Source organism: Cynocephalus volans, chromosome 7, assembly GCF_027409185.1.
Source record: "Cynocephalus volans isolate mCynVol1 chromosome 7, mCynVol1.pri, whole genome shotgun sequence".
Classification (NCBI taxonomy): Eukaryota; Metazoa; Chordata; class Mammalia; order Dermoptera; family Cynocephalidae; genus Cynocephalus; species Cynocephalus volans.
Window position 1 is genome coordinate 59,376,459 of NC_084466.1, and position 19,279 is coordinate 59,395,737.

General features: G+C 36.4%; 1 protein-coding gene across 1 annotated transcript in view; it reads left to right on the plus strand.

The window, feature by feature from the left end:
* NAA16 (N-alpha-acetyltransferase 16, NatA auxiliary subunit) overlaps nucleotides 1–19,279 on the plus strand; it is a 98,806-nt gene that overhangs the window by 23,277 nt on the left and 56,250 nt on the right. Inside the window, 2 exon segments of the mRNA XM_063102606.1 lie at nucleotides 1,087–1,182; nucleotides 6,301–6,407. Coding sequence (XP_062958676.1) covers nucleotides 1,087–1,182; nucleotides 6,301–6,407 — 203 coding nt within the window.

Consider the following 19,279-nt stretch of genomic DNA (forward strand, 5'->3'; position numbering starts at 1 on the left):
GTGAAAATTATTTTTCACATATCTCAGTTTTTAATTTTCATCCACATTGGAGCTCCAAAACGTATTATTGGGGATGGAATGAGTCTAAACAAAATCAAACTTTACTTCTTAAAGATTGTAAAGTATTTACAATCTTGATACTAAACACTGCATTTACGATGGAGATATTTTGTTTTTTAGCACCAAGGGGTATTCTTAGGATAATTGTATTTCTGTGGTCTGAGTTAAGATCTACATAAAACCTTACAGGTTGAAAAGAGATTTGTTTGCTTTTTCTTAAAATTCTGCTGTAAATTGTCATATTAATTCTATAAAATAATTCATGTAATTTCTTTGTAAGTTATGCAGGATATTATTTTAGAATAATGAACTACACCCAGATGTGCTCTGCATATTGTTGTTGCAGGATAATATATAGTTTTCATATAGATCCTCTGTGGTTCTGTAAAATTAGGTGGTTATTTAGGGAGAAGAAACAAATTTCTGTCAGTATATTTTATGTCTTTTGGGAGAAATGATTACCGCTTTAAAGAATCTAGACTCATGGGGTTCTTTATAGTAGAGTTCATTGAAGATTTTAAGTGTCAAAGCTACCATAGAAATTTAGTTTATCTTTTTAAATATAAAACATTCACAATCATGATTCTAAAACTGTTGCTTCTTTAAGCTTAATCAACAGGCATTACAGACTTACGTGGGGATATATGTAGGCTTCATTTGTTTAGATTCTTTATGTAAAATATGTCATGGAAGGATTTTCTTTTTCATGGGTTATGTGCTAAGGAGTATAAGAAAAGTGCAGCATACCTTGAGTCTATGTGGCTTGTATGTGATTTGCGTTGGATTTAGAATCTGTTGTGATGAAAGATATTTTGGATTTCTCCAGAGATTGGTTTAAAATGGTGACTTACTGATTATAGTATTTCAGCACCATAGAGTTTTTAGTATCATTCTTACCAAAATTGACAGCAGCGTTAATATTAATAATGCAATTTTTATTTATAACATCATTTAAAAAACTTATTAGTGTTTTATCATAGATGAAATTTTGATGCTATAAATCTCACACATATTTACCAATAATAGGCACTTTAGAAGAGAGGCTTCAAATTTATGAAGAAATTAGTAAGCAGCACCCCAGAGCAATTTCACCTAGAAGATTACCTTTGAATCTTGTCCCAGGTAATATTAGGATATCTTTTTTAACACTGATAATTATTTATTGAAAGTACTCAACACAATTCATATTTTAAAAACCTTTTTCTGGTATATAATTTACATCTACCAATCTTGGGGGAGGGAATGATTAGTTATGAATTTATTATGCATATGTTAATGTGAGTATTAAACTTCAGTGTACAGCTAAATGTTAAGTGTCAGAAGTTATTTATATAAAACTGTTTTTCCTATGTGATTTTTAAAAAACACCCTATTTAGAAGGTAAATTAAATTCCCTAGAATTGATGACAAATTATATGTGAGGTACTATGATTCAAGTTGTAGAAGTTTTGAAGTTTTATATCTTTTTTTCAGAGCATAAATTCAAAGAAAGATTGTGAGCTCTTTCTGCCTACCACAGTGTTTAAGATTATCACCATTCCCTTTGAAGGCCTCTCTCAGAGTTAACCACTTTCCTTAATTTTGCTTTTTATCATGTTGTTGCATTTATTTGTAGAGCTCTGTGTATTTTGTATGCTTAAAATACACTGCTTTTGTACTTTTGTATAAATTGGAGTACTATGGTATGTATTTTGTGATTTGTCTTTCTCACACAATATTATATTAATGACCTTGAACCAATTTATTGCATGTAGCTGAGCTCATTTACTTTAGGGCTGTACAGGAGGTAGAGAGTATATTAATTCTTCAGATAGTAGCATCTTTGATGATGATTTTATAAACAATTGTGCATTTTTATTAAAGTCTTTATTTTTAGTTGTAAGTGCTTAGATTATGAATGATTTATTGGGACTTCTGACATTTCTTTTGAAACACGTCAGCCTGTAGAAAGCTAGTAGAATTTTTAAAGTCTATTCAAGGGGGTGGTAGTAGAATGGAGTAAATTTTTTTACTTTGTAAAATTTTACCCTCATTTACAGTGGAAATATTTAAATAATTGAGTTATAATTTTATTTTTATCAAAAGATTCATGAAAATTAAAAATTTTTAGTTGACTCACTTGAAAAATATATGAAATGCCTTTTAGAAATGTATTGGATTAGACAGTATATAGGAATTCAGTTTAAAAATTTATTTTCCACTAGTGCATTTCAGTTCCATAGGTGATGAATAGTATTCTTATTCTTCCTTTTTTGTTTTGGTCTTGTAGAGTACTGTGAGCAGATTTTCTTAATGTTTTCCAGGGACCATTAAGTCCAAGTGGGTATTAATAGGCTTGATGTGGAGGGTGCTGGTGTGCTGGGATATTCTTCAGTCAAGTAAATTTGGGAAACTTCAGGTTAAACATAACAATCAGGTTTCTACAGTACTTCTTAGAGCTTTTAGTATACCCATTGTGAATTTCCAGGATGGGAGTATACTGGGCAAGGAGGAGCACTTCCTTAATAAAACTGTTTTATTGAAGATGTTTAGGCTCACATTTTTGTATCTCTTGCTCTTCCTCTTTTTTAAAATAAAAAATTTTTGAAATACAATACATATACTATAAAATTCACCTTTTTAAAGTATGCAACTCAGTGTTTAGTATATTCATAAAGTTGTGCAACCATCATCACTAGCTGCTTACAAAAAAATTTCAGGACTCCAAAAAGAAACCCTAACCTATTAGCAGTCACTCCCCATCCTCCCTCACCACCAGCACCTGGCAACCACTGATCTTTCTGTACTTATGGATTTGCCTATTTTGGATATGTCATTTAAATGGAATCATATCATGCGTGGCTTTTTGTCTGGCTTCTCCTTTTATGGTATGTCTTGTGTTTCACAATGTGGGTGGGGATATTCTCTTAGGAGATTTAAAATGCATTCATGAGCGTCTTAGGAAAGAAAGAAACTGTGTTTAGCTTTAAGATTACAGACAAGACTGCTTTGTTCTATGTTTCCTTTTTGGAACATGGGGCTTCAAATTTACACTACCTAGATTTATTTTCATAGTCAATAAAGCTAACATGGCAGTACATGGTAGGAAATACATTTTTACTGAAAGAGTCTGGAACCAACTGTTGATTGTAAAGTGCATTTTAGGTTAAAGTAGAATCATCCTGTACCCTCTGGGACAAGGATCTTTTTAAAAGATCGGTTCCAGGTGTGGGGTCTGATGGCATGGGCTTCAAGGTCAATATAACTGTGAAGTTCTGACATACATGTTATTTATAAAGCTCCAGTGAATATATACACAATTTTGCAAATAATTATATCTGTGCAAAAACTGAATGTTTCATGCCTCTTTTTGCCTATCTAGAAATACTTTCATGTGCAATAAGAAAGGCATCTTAGCATTATCAAGAACAATAAGATCTTTTCTAAGAAACATGATGGAACTTGAGAATGCAAGTGAAAGTTTTGAAAAAGGCTTTTCAAATTTTAGATAAAAAGGCTTAATACCTACAGAGCAGTGAACATAGCAGAAATTCTGGGGAGATTTTCCAATACCCTGAAATATTAAGTGCTATGAAAATAATGCAGGGATAAAGCTACTTTTCAAAATAACTAGTTTAATTCATTGTGTTCTGCTCTTCTTCACTGGCTGAGGGGCGAAGAGAGGGAAGGAGAAAATCCAGATTATTAAACATAATACTAATTAAATTTTGCTCCATTATTTAGAATGGATTTCCAGTGAATCATAAACAGTCTGATCTTGCTGTTTATGCTAATTATTTTAGCAGTGGTTTTTGGGACATAAATTTTTATGTGAATCTATGCTACATGTCTAGAAAACAATTAAGCATAGTATCTATGCAGTCAGATAACCTGTTTTGTGATCTGTAATGCGAAACAGGCACATAATGACTAATGGTGGTTTTTTCCCCCTAGAGACTATGGCAGTACAAAGAAAGCAAAATAGGAAAAAGGAAGATAATTGTTTTTGTTAAAAGGTTTTTTTAATACATAAAGAAAAAAATTATGAGATGGATAAGTAGTAATTAATTTTGAGGTATGGTATGTGACTGAGCAGTTGAGTAGCTGTGTGTAGGCTTCTGTTTAGATAATACATTCATGCAGTTCCAAATTAAAAGAGTACAAAAGGATTTATAAGTGAAGTCTTTTTCCTGTCTCTGTTTCCTGGCCATTGAGTTTCTGTCCCTAGAGATATCCATTGTTATCAGTTGATTGTGTAGTCTTCCAGAAATACATTGTGCTTATACAAGGTAAATGTGTGTGTAAGTTTTGTATATAGCTTTCCTTTTCTCTCTCCCCTTTTTACAAAAGTGGTAGCATGGTTGCTCTGCACCTGAGTTTTCACTTAACTCTGTATTTGGAGATCAGTCCTGTACCAGCGCATAAGGAGCTTCCTTATTCCTTCTCATACCTGCAGTCCCAATAACAGTTTAATGGGAAAAGAGACTTATATGGATACGTGACAGTTGAGTATATTGTCTTTTAACTCAAATCTGCCAGTAGGATCTGAATAGAGTGAGAAAGTTGACTAAGAAGAGGAGTTCAGAGTAGCTTCTGACATGAAGATAAAGTGCCTGTTTTCTCAGTGATGAGTGATAGCAAGTATGGAAAATGGAATCTTAACTATAGAAGTATGTATAATAGGTGTGAGATGTTGGGCAGACAACAATAAACATTTGTTGAGCGATTATGCACCAAACACTGTTTACTGCTATACACTTACCTTGTTTGGGCCATACAAGAGAACTCTTGAGGCCGATGGTATTGTTACCCTCACTTTACAGTGGAGAAGTGGAGGTTTTCAGTGGACAAGTTATTTACCCAAGTTATTTGTGTCACACACAAAATAGGTAGAAGAATGAGCTTTCCTCTAAGCAATAGCATCTCTTACTGTCTACCACAATACCGTTAACTTTTGCTTTATACTAGAGAATGTTCTGGGAAGATTTGATCTCTACATCTACTTTTAACTTTTGAGGAAGTAATGTATATTTAAACCAGGGTGAAGTTTTGTGTTGTCTTGGTAATCTGTGATTTTCAAAAGACCAATAATTTGTGTATGGTCTAATCTGAAAACAATCTTTATAGTAATTTGAGTTAAATTTTTCTTTCAAATTTTAATGACATCTAATTACATTGAATATACATGTTTTGTTTAATATGGTCAGTCACAACAAATAAAAATAACTTTGGGTTGTTGAGTTTTGTTGTGCAGAGTTGTGATTCATAAAGAAACCTTAGGAGGTTATTTCAGTAATCTTACTAATAGGCTAGATCATTCATGACATACTCATGTATATATCTTTTTTTTTTTTCTCCAAATGATTGGGTAAATCCATGTCTTTATATATTAACCTTTACTGTCAAAAAGTTTATATATCTTTGTATTTAAAATTAAAATTATTTCAATATTTTCTGCTCTCAAAAAGTGATGTCAAAAATTTTTGTAAGGGTTTAATAGTAATAGAATTATTTACTTGATGTTGTAAATAGGATATTTATTTTAATTCTAATGTTAGAATGCCCCAGGGCTCAGTCTAATGTTTAACATACATTTACTTTACTTTTACTGTTGGTCTCACTTACTAGAATGTTAAGTTCTGTGAGGGCAGGATTTTCTTTTAAAAAAAATTGTTTTAATCACTTCTGTATCCCCAATACCTAGAGTAGTGCCTGGTATGTAGTAGGTGCTCGATACAATTGTGGAATAAGTGAATGTTGAAGTAAATCACAAGTTGATTTGGGAAAATATTTGTAAATACCACTTTAGTGTTTAAAAAGATCTTTTGGGTACTACTTGAATACAATGCTGATTAAAGTACTCTGCTGCAGAGTGATTTATGAGTTGTCTGCAGGATTTTGAGCTGTAAATAGTGGGCCTGAGTCTGTGCTAGTCAGTAAGAGGTAGGAAAGATACTTGCTATTGAGGCTATATTCAGAGTGGACAGTAGATTACTTTTACTCTCTACTTAAAACTGTACAATTTTGTTTAACTATCTTTTGAAGTATTTCTTGAAGATATTTTGAACTAGATCTAGGGAGACATATAGTTCCCAACTAAGGTTTTTGGTGGTAACAAGAAATAATGCTGACTGACTTTTTGGGTTTAAAAATTGGATGAGGGGATAATTGTTTTTCAGGAAGCTTTATTTTTATTTATAAAATTATTTTAAGAATTGCTTGCATCAATAGAAGTATAACAAAGTACGCTTTTGTTTCTAGGTGAAAAATTTAGAGAACTAATGGATAAGTTCCTGAGGGTTAACTTCAGTAAAGACTGCCCACCCTTGTTTACTACTTTGAAATCTTTATATTACAATACAGAAAAGGTAAAATTTGGTATTTATTCAGTTTTGCTATAGTCTTTTTACTAACTTAATTGTAGAAAGATCTCCATGTAAATAATATGCTGTGAAATCATTTAATCATTTTCTCTAGTGTAGTAATATTATTCACCTTATTTTTAGTCTAGTATCAGATGTACTGAAATTACGTGCTTGTAGTATAAGTTACATAAAAGGAAATGTCAGTCTGAAATTTACAGAGTAAAGGGTTTTATAAAAGCACTAAGATTATAAAGGTTGTTTATTTTTAATGGGTATACTTTTCTAGTAGGATTTTAAATTTGACATATTGTTACCAGAGGTCTGTATTTTTAACTATTCCATGCTTAATTATCTATTATTTTATAGTATGATTATATATTTTTAAATTTGTTATGCATGCTTTTTTTTTTTTTTTTTAAACCGGTAAGGGGATTGCAACTCTCGGCCCAGTGTGGGCCGCACCACGCTCAGCCAGTGAGCGCACTGGCCATCCCCATATAGGATCCGAACCTGCAGCCTCGGCACTACCAGCGCCGCATTCTCCCGAGTGAGCCATGGGGCTGGCCCAGTTATGCATGCTTTTAAAGTTAAAGCATAGATAATTGATTTAGTGCAACAGTAAAACATCATTTGGTCAACAGAATAAATTACTAGTTTTAATTAATTTGGTATGTTTTAATAAATATGGTTTTAGTTATTTCTTGAATAAAGAGAATGATACCCTTATGCTTTTTAAAATTAGAAAATAAGCACTTAAATCTTGGTCATAAATTAAAAAGATAATTAGATAAGTAAGTTAATAGAAAGCAAGTTATACTTTTATTGCTTCTTATTTATTAAGGTCTGAAATCTTGTGGTCTTTAATGTAGTCAGAGTTTTTGGAAGTTACTAGTGGAAAAGGAAAAGATTTTATTAGAAGTGCCAAAGATTTTTAGTTAAGCCTGTATTTATATTTGTGTAGCTTCGACCTGTAATAATTTGTAAATTAGCAATAATGCTGAATAATAAAATGTTGAAAACAAGGTTAGTGATAGATATAACTCACTGGCATTTTCTTTCCTGCAGCAGCAGGTTTCATAAAAAACTGAAAGGAACAGCTGATAATATCTAGTACCAAATTAGTAAAAAGTGTCACTTACATTAAAAAAAAATCTGACAATTAGTTCTTTACTGTCTGTATTTTGCTTTATTTAATTGCAGCGGCTCTGCAGTCAATTTCTTGAGAAACAGTGATTGAATCCTCTGAAAACATGTAATATTGCCTACCAATAATTTCTCTAGGTTATTTGACATCTGCCAAAATTTTTTTCTTATTCTTTTCGGCATGGGTGATAGAGCAGAAAAACAAGAGGAAATGTCAGAAATAATAAAAATCTTTTGTATGTGAATTAGAACACTGCTTTTGTAACACTGTGTTGCAGCAATTACTGACTACAGTGGTCATTAAAGGATTTGTTTCTCTTAGATGATCACTGAGCTTTCATGGGTTTTCCCAGTTTCCACAAGGGGCTAGACTTTTTACTTTTTATAAATCCTCCAATATTGATGCAAAGTTACCATCATAAAGGTGTTAAGTATTTGTTGATATTTTATATAGAGCATGGAAATTGCATTTTTTTGAAATATAATTTTGTTTTTTTCTTTTTACAATAGGTGTACAAATAGCACATCTCAGAATAGTAGAGTGCAGGAGATACAGGGTAAGAAACATACAGGGGATTAATAATAGATGTCAGAAAGGTTACCTTTATTAAGGCTAAATCCCTGGTTTATAGTTTCCACATATATTCACAAAATTACATTCAAGTCATTCCTTATCAATACTTATTTCTTAGGCTATGAGAAAAGGAAAAAATCCAGACAGATTTCATAGAAAGCCAATCTGGATTAGTCTAAATAATGTTCTCCTTCCATTTGTTCTTATGAAAATTTAGGAAATGACAAAATATTTGTCCCTTGATGTCAGCAGGGGATGTATTCCAGGACACCCCACAGATACCAAAATATGCAGATACTCAAGTCCTTTATGTAAAGTGGCAAAGTATATGCAAAACCTACATACATTTTCCTGTAAACTTTAAATTATCTCTAGATTACTTATAATACCTAATATAATGTTAATGTTATTATATTATATTTTTGTAATTTTTTAATTATTTTATTGCATTGTTATTATTTATTTATTCCAAATATTTTCTATCCATGGTTGGTTGAATTTGTGGATGCAGAACCTGCTGATATGGAGTGCCGATTTATTTCCTTATTTGGATTTTCCACGTGTATTTTATTAGCTATTGGTATCATTTCTTTAATAAGTGGTTAAGACCTCCCCCACACTGGGATCTCCAGAACCACAGAGGGACAGGAAATGGAATTGTCCAGAGCCTCTGTACAATACTAGGCATATAGCAAGGCTTTTTTCTATATTCTTTTGACGAAGTCAGCAACAATTTAGTTTTTACTTTGTTAGGGACAGTGTTGAATATCAGCACATACATATCACTAAGATTTACAAAAGTTTGGAACATAAACATTTCTATCACTCTACCATTCCTGATGAGGAGGGAGATAATTATAGAATTTCACTGACCTTGAAAATACCTATCATCTTGGACTTCCTAAAAGCATGGCATGGCATGTGTCTTGGTACAGGATCTGCTTGTTAAAGCCATGTGTCTGAGTCTTAATAGCACATGGTCTTAGTGTAGCCCTACTGTCTGTAGTGCCTTGACAGCCACTCACTGACACTACCTGAAACCTCACTCTAACTTAACACAACTGTCAATATTTTAGATCTTGGGGATGAAAGTACAGTTGTGGAACATCTTATGGTTTGACTTATGATTTTATGGTGTTTTGATGGTGCAAAAGCGATATGCATTCAGTAGAAATGTGTTTAATTAAGGTAGGTTAGAGTAATCTATACATAGGTTAGATGTATCAAATGCATTTTTGTCTTATGATATGGAAATTGCACTTTTAAAGAAGGCACTGAGGGGCTGGCTGTTTAGCTCAGTTGATTAGAGCACAGCCACATAACACCAAGGTCATGGGTTCAGATCCCTGTACCTGCCAGCCACCATAAATAAATAAATAGATAGATAGATAGATGATAGATAGATAGATAGATAGATAGAGAGAAAGGAGGCTGACTGGTGGTTCACTTGGGAGAGCATGGTGCTGATAACACCAACATCAAGCATTCAGATCCTGGTGCAGGCCAGCCACCAAAAAAAAAAAGTAAGAGTGCATTAATTTATATAGGAACTTTTGACATCTCTTTAGTGGTAGTTTTAAAGCAAGCAACAGGAATGTTTAGCAAATGCTTTTGAGAAGTGAATTAAGCTGCCAAAAACAGTTCAAGTTATCTGAGTTTAGTGTAGTGAAACAAGTATAGGAAATGCTTCTTAAGTAATTTTGGCCACATAACATTGTGATTACTTATTAGAGCATTTTAAATTTTGCATTTTTTCTAACCAGGAGTGAGACCTGTTTTTAGCTAATGGCTGTGTTTTAACTCTTGAGGAAGGATTTCAAGGTGGTTAAGTATGATAAACAATTATCATTTTGTAACCTTCCAAATCTTAAAGAATAACCTGTTTTGGTAGCATGAAAATGAAATTGTCATTTGAAGTTAGCTTGGAATGTGTAGTATAATTGTAAGAAAAGTATTTTTTAAATGTCTCCAGCATTTTAATGTTTTTTAGCAAACTGGAGATAGAGTGGAAAGCAATGAGTATTAGACAAGTCTCATACAGTTTTTTAAAAAAATATACATAAAATGATATTTTTAAGCATTGAGAAATGTTAAATTTCAGTGTTAGATAAAGCACATACAGATATTTGATATGGCAATTATTTTACTTTTGTCGGTGAGTTTTTGGAGAATCTTAGTTTCACAAAAAAAGAAATTTTCTTTGTTTTTTCAGCTTTCTTTTCTCTGATGTTGAAATAGTCTTCTCCAAACTCTAATATTAAATATTCTCTCCTTTTATACCAGGTTCTCAGGAAACAAAAATTTTTTTTTCGTCTTTTATAAAGCTAACAATATATCTATACCCCTTTAAAATTAGATTTTGTTAAAGTAAATTAAATTTTGTTTGTAATACCTATTTGAATATGCTGTGTTGTTCTTAATAGGTAACTTGCTGAGATGACATCCATCTGCTTACTTGTTCTGAAAAGGACCTTTAAAAAATTAATCATTCTTTGAATTAGGCTCTTGGATTTTGGGTTTTCCGTTACCATTACATTTATACTCATAATAATCATGGTGTGATTACATCTGGGTAAATAGGATAGCTACTTTTGGGTTTTACAAATTAGAATTTGTGGATTAGTTTCCAAAGTACATTAAGAAAAAAAAACCAAATCTTATTTTGAGTCTGTGTATAACGATTACTTGTTTCAGAAATGCAAAAACCATTATGTAAAGCACTTAAATAATGTATTTAAATGGCATCATGGTATATCGTAACAACAAAAGCACTTGTTTCATTAGTTTCATTTATTAGTTTTCATTTATGTTAGTTTCATTTCATCTCTATAACCTCGTTTTAGGTCTTTATCTTGGCATAGTTTTTTTCTCTCAGTATTTTTTCTATTTCTCTTAACTTTGTTTAGAAATTGTCTTTTTTCTTTCAGGGGAATTAGAAAATTACGAATTGTGGAAGATAGCTTATTCAAACTATATTAAAACTATTAATTTCAGTATTAAAACTAAATAGTTTAGGTTGCTATAGGGATTCCAAAATCTTTCATGCTTTACTGAAATACCATTTTTACTGAAGATAATGGTAAAAATATTTCTAACTTTATTTTATGTGGCTATCTCGTCAGTGAAAATATCAATAGGTAATATCACCTTAAAATTTTCTGGTGTTATGTGTTTTCTTCCTATGAGTAATTTTTTTAAAAAAAGGGATAGTCCCTGTTTTTAAAAAATGACCGTGATACATGTGAAGTGTCCAGATGTTTTCATCTGTATCACTTTGTACTGTAATCTCTTACATAAGAGATTACGCTTAAAAGAGAATGTGAATCTTTCCGTGAACTTTTTGATGTACTCTCGTATCAGACTAATATTTTGTGATGGATAGAGAGTCTTATTCTATTTTTTACTTGTTTTATACAATGGTATGCATTTTTTCTAAGTGTAAACAAAGAACCTTACCTAATAATCATTTTGGTTGGGTCTCAGGATCCTTTTGTTTCAGTGTTGGACTTCATATATTAAAATACTCTTCTGGAGTTGTTAGACAATTGAAAAAAAAAATCAAAACTAGAAATAGCTGAACCAACATTGTACTCACAACATCTCCAGCAGTTTAATGAGAGGAAGGTTTTAGTACAATAATATCCTGCTGGTGTTCTTAATCATAATGCCAACAAATTATTTCTGTAATGCTCATAGATAAGCTGTCCAGTGGGAGATAGTGAACCAGATGTTTAACCAACTGTTTCGTGTGGTACACAGCTAACATTTATTAATATGAGGAATTTTATCTTGTTTTTCTGTTGGTATTTGTATAAGCTTCTAGCACTTTGTCCCATCAGCTTCCACTTTATCAAATAGTAAAAGTGCTGGTTAACTTGGCACAAAATTTTAAAAATAATTTTTTATCATAAAAGTGCTATAACCACGATATAGAAAATTTGGAAAATGGAGGAAAGATCTAAAAAAAAAGGGAGGGAGAACCAAACAAAACCCAATCATAAACTACCAGGTGAATACACAATTTAAGAGCATTTGTTGTATAATTTCTTTCAAGGTTTTTTCCCTGTTGAGTTTATTTGTGGTATATATATGTAGCCGTACTCATTTTGACCGTAGATTTTTGTTCTTCCTTTTCCCCCTAGCAGTTTCATAAGTATTTACTATGTTGTTATATAGTATTCATCATCTTCCTTTTTAGTGACTGTTAAAAAATGTTGTGAATATCTTTGCTGAGGATTATTTTCATCTCAGATTCTTAGAGTAACAGTGGGTAAGATGTATGAACATTTTTGTGGTTCTTAATAAACACTGATAAATTGGTTTCTGCAAAGTTGTAAACACCAATTTGTTTTGCTTCTAGTAGTGTGTGTGAAATATTTCCTGTCTTGTGTTTGCTTTTCTGTGGAGGCTTTTTTGTTTTGTTTTTGTTTTAACATAGGTTAAATATTTAGCGGAACTGCCGGATTTGTCGATCTTTATTTCCGTTTTGGAAGCTCATCTACTGTTTTAGAACCGGCTTGGTAAATCTTCCTCTAGAGCAGTACTTCTCAATGGGGGCATTGGGGAGAGAATTTTGTCCCCATGGGGCCATTTTGCAATGTCTAGAGAGGTTTTTGATTGTCACCACTGTGGGGGGAGTACTACTGGCGTCCAGTATGTAGAAGCTAGGGATGTTGCTTAGTATTCTACAATGCACAGGACACCCTCCCACAGCAAAGAATTCCAGTGTCAATATGCTGGGCTAGGTAATTCATTGGGGGGGCTATCCTGTGTATTGTAGGATGGTTAGCAGCATCCCTGGCCCCATCAGCAAGATGCCAATAGCTCCCCCACCCCCATATTTTTGTTTTGTTAACAGCTTTATTGAGATATAATTCATAGACCATAAAATTTACCTATTTATTATTTATTTATTATTTATTTTAATTTTTTTCAAAGATGACCGGTAAGGGGATCTCAACCCTTGACTTGGTGTTGTCAGCACCACGCTCAGCCAGTGAGTGAACTGGCCATCCATATATAGGATCCGAACCCGTGGCCTTGGTGTTATCAGCACCGTACTCTCCCGAGTGAGCCACAGGCCGGCCCCAAAATTTACCTATTTAAAGTGTACAGTTCAATGATTTTTAGTATATTCACAGAGTTGTGCAACCATCACTGCAGTGCAATAGAAAATTTTCTTCTGAAGAAACTCCATATCCTTTAGCTTTGGTTTCCCCCACCCTCCTATCCCCCTCAGCTCTAGGCAATCTAGTCAACTTTCTATTTATTTCTCAATCCGGACATTTCATTTAAGTAGAATCATACAGTATATGGCCTTTTTTGTCTAGCTGCTTTTACTTGGCATAATATTTTCACTGACAGTGTGAATCAATACTTCATTCCCTTTTATGGCCAAATAATATTCCATTGTATGGCAATACTGCATAATGTTTATCAGTTGATGGACATTTTGGTTGTTTTCACCTTTTGGTTATGAATAATGCTGCTATGAACATTCGTGTACAAGTTTTTATGTGGACATGTTTTCATTTCTCTTGGTTATGTGCCTGGGAGTGGAATCTTCAGGTCAGATGGTAACTCTGTGTTTAAACTTTTAAAGAACTGTTAGATTCTTTTCTAAAGTTCTTCCACCATTTTACATTTTCACAAACAGAGCATGAAGGTTTCAATTTTTGCATGTCCTCATCAATGCTTGTTATTATCTATCTGATTATAGCCATAATAGGAGCAAGAGGAAGGTTTAGGCCACGGCCTTTATTGGGGTTTCCTTGAGAGAGGCAGGGCAGGGTGACCGGTTTTGAATTGGCTAGTTTGAATAATTCTGGTGGGCTTTGGGTTATAGGGGTGGTTTCTAGTTGCCTGGTAACTGGCCCTGGGATGATTAAGGCAGAGGAATATTGCCTCCTGGAGTATAAGGGCCTGATAGAAGAGGTATGGCTCTGGACTGAAAAGTTTATATATTAAAGACATGCTCCCTCCTGTGTTCTCTATCTTTTAAGAATTAGGTAGGCACTGGAATTTTTAAGATGTCCTGGACATGTCAGTAGCCAGCAGGATTTTTAAGATGTCCTGGAAACATCAATATATAGAAAATTAAAATATGTTTACAATACAACCATGCCAGGTACCATATTGTCTTAATTACTATAGCTTCAGGATAAGTTTTGAAATTAAGAAGTGTGAGTTCACCTACATTCTTCTTTTTCAAGATTGTTTTGGCCATTTAAGTTTCTTTTAAATTTCCATTTGAATTTTATGATTAGCTTTTCTATTTCTATAAATAAGGCATCTGGGATTTTGATAGGGATTTTGTTGAATCTGTAGATCAGTTTGAGAAGTATTCTTATCTTAATGTCTTTCCATCTATTAACATGGGATGTCTTTCTGTGTATTTAGGTCTTCAGTTTCTTTCAACAGTGTTTTATAGTTTTCAGTGTACAACTCATATGTCTTTTGTTAAACTTATTCTTAAGTTTCAGTCTTTTTGATGCTATTCTAGATGAAATTGTTTTCATAATTTCACTTTTGGATTCTTCATTGCTAGTGTATCGAAATACAGTTGATTTTTCTGTATTGATTTGTATTCTACACCCCCGCTGAACTTGTTATAGAGGTTTTAATGGATTCCTTGGGATTTTCTACGTGCGGGATCTTGTCATCTACAAATAGTAAGTTTTACTTCTTCCTTTCCAGGAAGAAGTAAATGTGTGTAGAATTTACCAGTCATGGTCAATTTTAGACTAGGTCATGGCTAGGCTGGATGCGGACGTTGGGGGAACGTGGCTGAGGACTTCTGCCTCCCACTGCCCTGGCTCATGAGCCCAGGGTGCTTCCTATGGTGGCCTGGTGGTCGTCACTGGGCTGGATGTGGATGTTGGAGGGGTGTGGCTGAGGCCCTTGGTCCCCTCACCCCAACTTGGGAGGGTGCTTCTGGTGGCAGCCTTGTGGTCATTACTGGGCTGGATGTGGACATGGGGGGGCATGGCTAAGGCCCTCAGCCCCCAAACCCAGCTCGGGAGTCTGGCGCACTTCCAGTGGTGGGTTGGTGGTGGTTGCTGGGCTGAATGGGGATGTTCGGGGGGCCTGAGCTGAGGCTCCCAGTCCCTCTACCCTGGCTCAGGAGCCTGGGATGCTTCTGGTGGTAGCCTGGTGGTTGTTGCTGGGCTGGATGCAGATGTTAGGGAGTGTGTGGCTGAGGTCTTCAGCCCTCTCCCCACCCTGGCTTAGGAGCCTGGGGAGCTTCTGGTCCTTCTGGGTTTTATAGGTGTTCTTTGGTAGTGTTAGACCTTTACTGGTTAATATCAAAATTTTGTCTCTGATCTGTGGGGTTTTTGTTTTTTCTTTCAGTTCTGTGTTGGATTTTTAGCTACCCCTACCACTTAAACTCTGCACTGGAGCTACTTTGTTGTCCTTTGCTTACTTATGCAATGGGGGAACTTCCTGTGAGGACCAGCAGTTGAGCCCTGTGGTTGAGCTAAATTGCTGCTTTGCCTCTGATTCTCTGGGGAAGGCTTTTTGTGCAACTCGGGTTTTAATTATTGACCTTGTAAATACTTTCGAGTCTTGTGAGGTCTGGTACACCTGTGTTGTATGGAAACTCTGGTCTGGGCCTGAGTCTTTTCAGCAAACTACACCCCCTGCAGATCTATACTCCTGACCAGTCTACACTGAGTGGTCCTGTCCTGATTGGAGGGCAGATCAACTGTCCATGCTGTGCCCCAGTGTTCCCAAGGTGGGCCCATCTCCCTCACCACCTGCTAAATACTTCCCATAGGATGGACCATATGCTGGTCTCTTGCAATGACTCACTGGCCTCTGAGTGGCTCCTTTTTGCAGTTGTCTGTGGACCCTCGTTCCTGTGTGGGTCCACGGGAACTCTGTTAGTGGTCTTGCTGGTCTGGGAACCACCAAGGCCCTCTTCTCCCCTGCAGCCTCAGAGAAACTTTATCTGAAGAGCACAGCTGTGGCTTTTGCCAGCTCTTGCTCCGTGTGCTCACCAGGGCCAGCCTTGAAGTGGCTGGGACTTGAAACAGCAGGAGCAATCCTTTCTTTCTCTCATCGTGGCTTCTCCTGCCTTCATGCACTCTGTAGGTCTCTTCTCCTCTTCCTCTGAGCTCTAGCGGCCCTCGCTTGGCAGTCGTTGCTTCTTAATAGTTTTAAGTTGGTTGATTGTGGGAAAGAGTGACTCTGGGGACCGTCTATTCCACCATTTTGACCAGAAGTCCCCCAGGCAGTATTTTTATTGAGAGGTTCTGGTCAATAGTTAATGGTGTATTAGTCCGTTTTGTGTTGCTATAACAGAATACCTGAGACTGGGTAATTTATAAAGAACAGAGGTTTATTTGGCTTACAGTTTCTGAGGCCGGGATGTCCAAAGTCCATCTGGTGGTGGCAACAGTGACCCAGGGTTCTCACATTACAGGATGGTGGAAGCAGAGAGAGCAGAGAGAAAGACAGACTCTCCTCTTTTAAAGCCCTCACAACTACACCCCTGACCACCATTTTTAATCCATTCACTACTGCGTGGTCCTACAAGCCAATCACCTCTTCAAGGCCCCACCTTTCAATTACCATAATAGGATTTCCCAGCCTCTTAACAGTCACAGTGGGGGCTTGTCGGGCCTTAAAAACTAATGCCACCTTAAGTGACATTACAAGTGGCGCCATTATGGGCCCACAAGGGCTTATTAATGTGGCAGCCTAAGACGGCGCCAGGAGGAAGTAGGGTGGGAGTGTCTGCGGGAACCTTGCCTTAGCCCTTATTGGCCAAATACATGCTTCTGCACTCGTGAACACTGCGTGGTTGCAATAGCTAGGCATTGAGACAGGATGCATGCTCTTGACTGTTAAGCTGATAGGATTATGTTAAAACCTCCCCTCCCCATCTGCCTATAAAAGCAAGTGCTTGGGTGATAATAAACAGAACTGCTCAACAGAACCCCCGCCGCATCTGAGTGTCCTTTAAACCAGGCTGTTTGGGGCCGGCGGCTGTGCTCACCTCTCTTCACGGCTCTCTTCCCCTGTCTTCTTCCAAAGGGGACTGGAGGGAAAGAGGAATCCGGGCCATTCGCTCACCCACCGAAAGGAACGAGGCTAGGGCTGTTCGGGTTGGCCGGCAGCGGACCCGACAGGCTAAGTTTCTAATACATATAACTTGGGAGACAATTCAAGTGTCAGTGAGTTTTGGGGGAACATAATTCAATCCACTACAAATTGTAATCGTAATGATGTGCATGAGTCACAGTTTTGTTTAAGTTTTAAACTTTGAGAAAGGAAAATAAAAGTAAAGGCTTTTCCTACCTAAGGAGGCATCACAGCATTCAGTTATTAATCCCCTTCATGATTTTTACCAAATCTAGGTAATACTTGTAGTGTTATTTACTTAATATTTTTCACTAAATTCGATTACTTTTTTGTGAAAATCATGGGTTTGTGCTAGTATATCTCTTATAAGACATATCAAAATAAAAATATAAATAGAAAAATTCAGTTGGTGAGTTAACAGTAGTCATCTCATATTCCAACACGTGCACCACACTTGGGGACATACTGGTGTAATAAAAAAAAAACATTGCTTTGGAATCAGGCCTGGTTTGGAGTCTTCACTACATCAGTCATTTGCTTGAGCAATTACCTTAGTCATAAAGTTGGGGAACATAATACTTAAAGCGTTGATGTATGTTTTAATTAAATGATAAAGTTTGTAAAGTGCTTGGTTCAGAGGTAGTAATTCCCTTACTCTCTAAATGGAACTCCCACCCCTCACACCTCATCTCTCAAGCATTTACTTTCATTTTATTGTCATTTTTCTTATTTATTTCTTATTTATTTTATTGAATCATAATTGATTATACATATTTTGGGGATTCAATGTTGACATATGTTGATCAAGTAAATATTATTAGTATGTATATTGTTACAAATTGTACTTATTCTTTATGCCCCTTGTCCAATCTCTCCCTATCCCCCTTTCCCTCCCTCCTCTGACTGCTGATAACCCCAGATTTCTTCTTTCCTTCTGAAAGAGTAATGGTTACTCTCTTGATTGTTTCTTAGATGACCTGTCCAATGCTGAAAGGTGTGTTCAGGTCCTCCAGTATAGAGCAGATGCTTCTTCTGTCATTCTGGAATGGGTTTTGTGGAGAGAGACATCTTGTTCTTTTCTTTGGTCTCTGCTGGTGACTCTCCTTGTGTCAGTGCACCCCAGGGGCTGTTGGACCATCTGTGTGGTGGTTGTGACGTCTAGCCACTTTTGCAGCAGCTGTGGTTGCTGTGGTGGGCCACCCACATGGAGGTGATGTTTTTGGCATGCTCCTTGGCGCTGGTGGTGTGCCTGGTTGTTGGGGGGATCCAGTCCCTGGCTCCATGACCTAGGCCCCTGGGCGGGGCCCCGGGCGCTAGCAGTGTGCCTGGATGTGGGCGGGGGCCTGCTCCCCAGATCCAAGCCTTGGGTTCCCTGGCAGGCCCCAAGGCACTGGTGGTGTGCCTGGGCCAGAACTAATTTTTTGTCCTTTGCTTACTTCTAAAATGGGGGAACTTCCTGTGGGAACAAGTACTTGAGCTATGTTGTTGAGCTAAATTGCTGCCTTGCTGCTGTTTCCCTAGGGAAGGCTTTTCGTGCAGCTCAGGGTTTAATGGTTGACCTTATAGGTACTTCCAGCTCAACAGAGACCTGGGTTGTGTAGAAACTCTGCTCTGGGCCTGAATCTTTTCATCAGACTGCACCCCATGCAATTCTGCATTCCCGACTGGTCTCCTCTGAGTGGTCCTGTGCTGATTGGGGGACGGATTGGCTGTTCTTGCTGTGTCCCAGTGTTCTCTTGGTGGGCCCGTTTCTCCCTCTGCCCATGTTCCAAACACTTCCCATGGGATGGGCCTTGTGCTGGTTCCTTGTGATGACTCACCAGCCTCTGAATGGCTCCCCTTTTTCGGGTGTTCTGGCTCCTCACTCCTGCATGGGTTCACAGGAACCCTATTAGTGGTCTTGCTGTCCTGGGGTCACCAAGGCCCTCTTCTCACCTGCCACTTCCAAGTGACACCATCTGAAGGGCTCAGCTGTGGTTTCTGCCGGCTCCTGCTCCATGTACTCAGCAGTTCCAGCCTTAAAGCAGCCACATCCCGAAACACTCTGAGCAGTTTTTTCTTTCTCTCATCG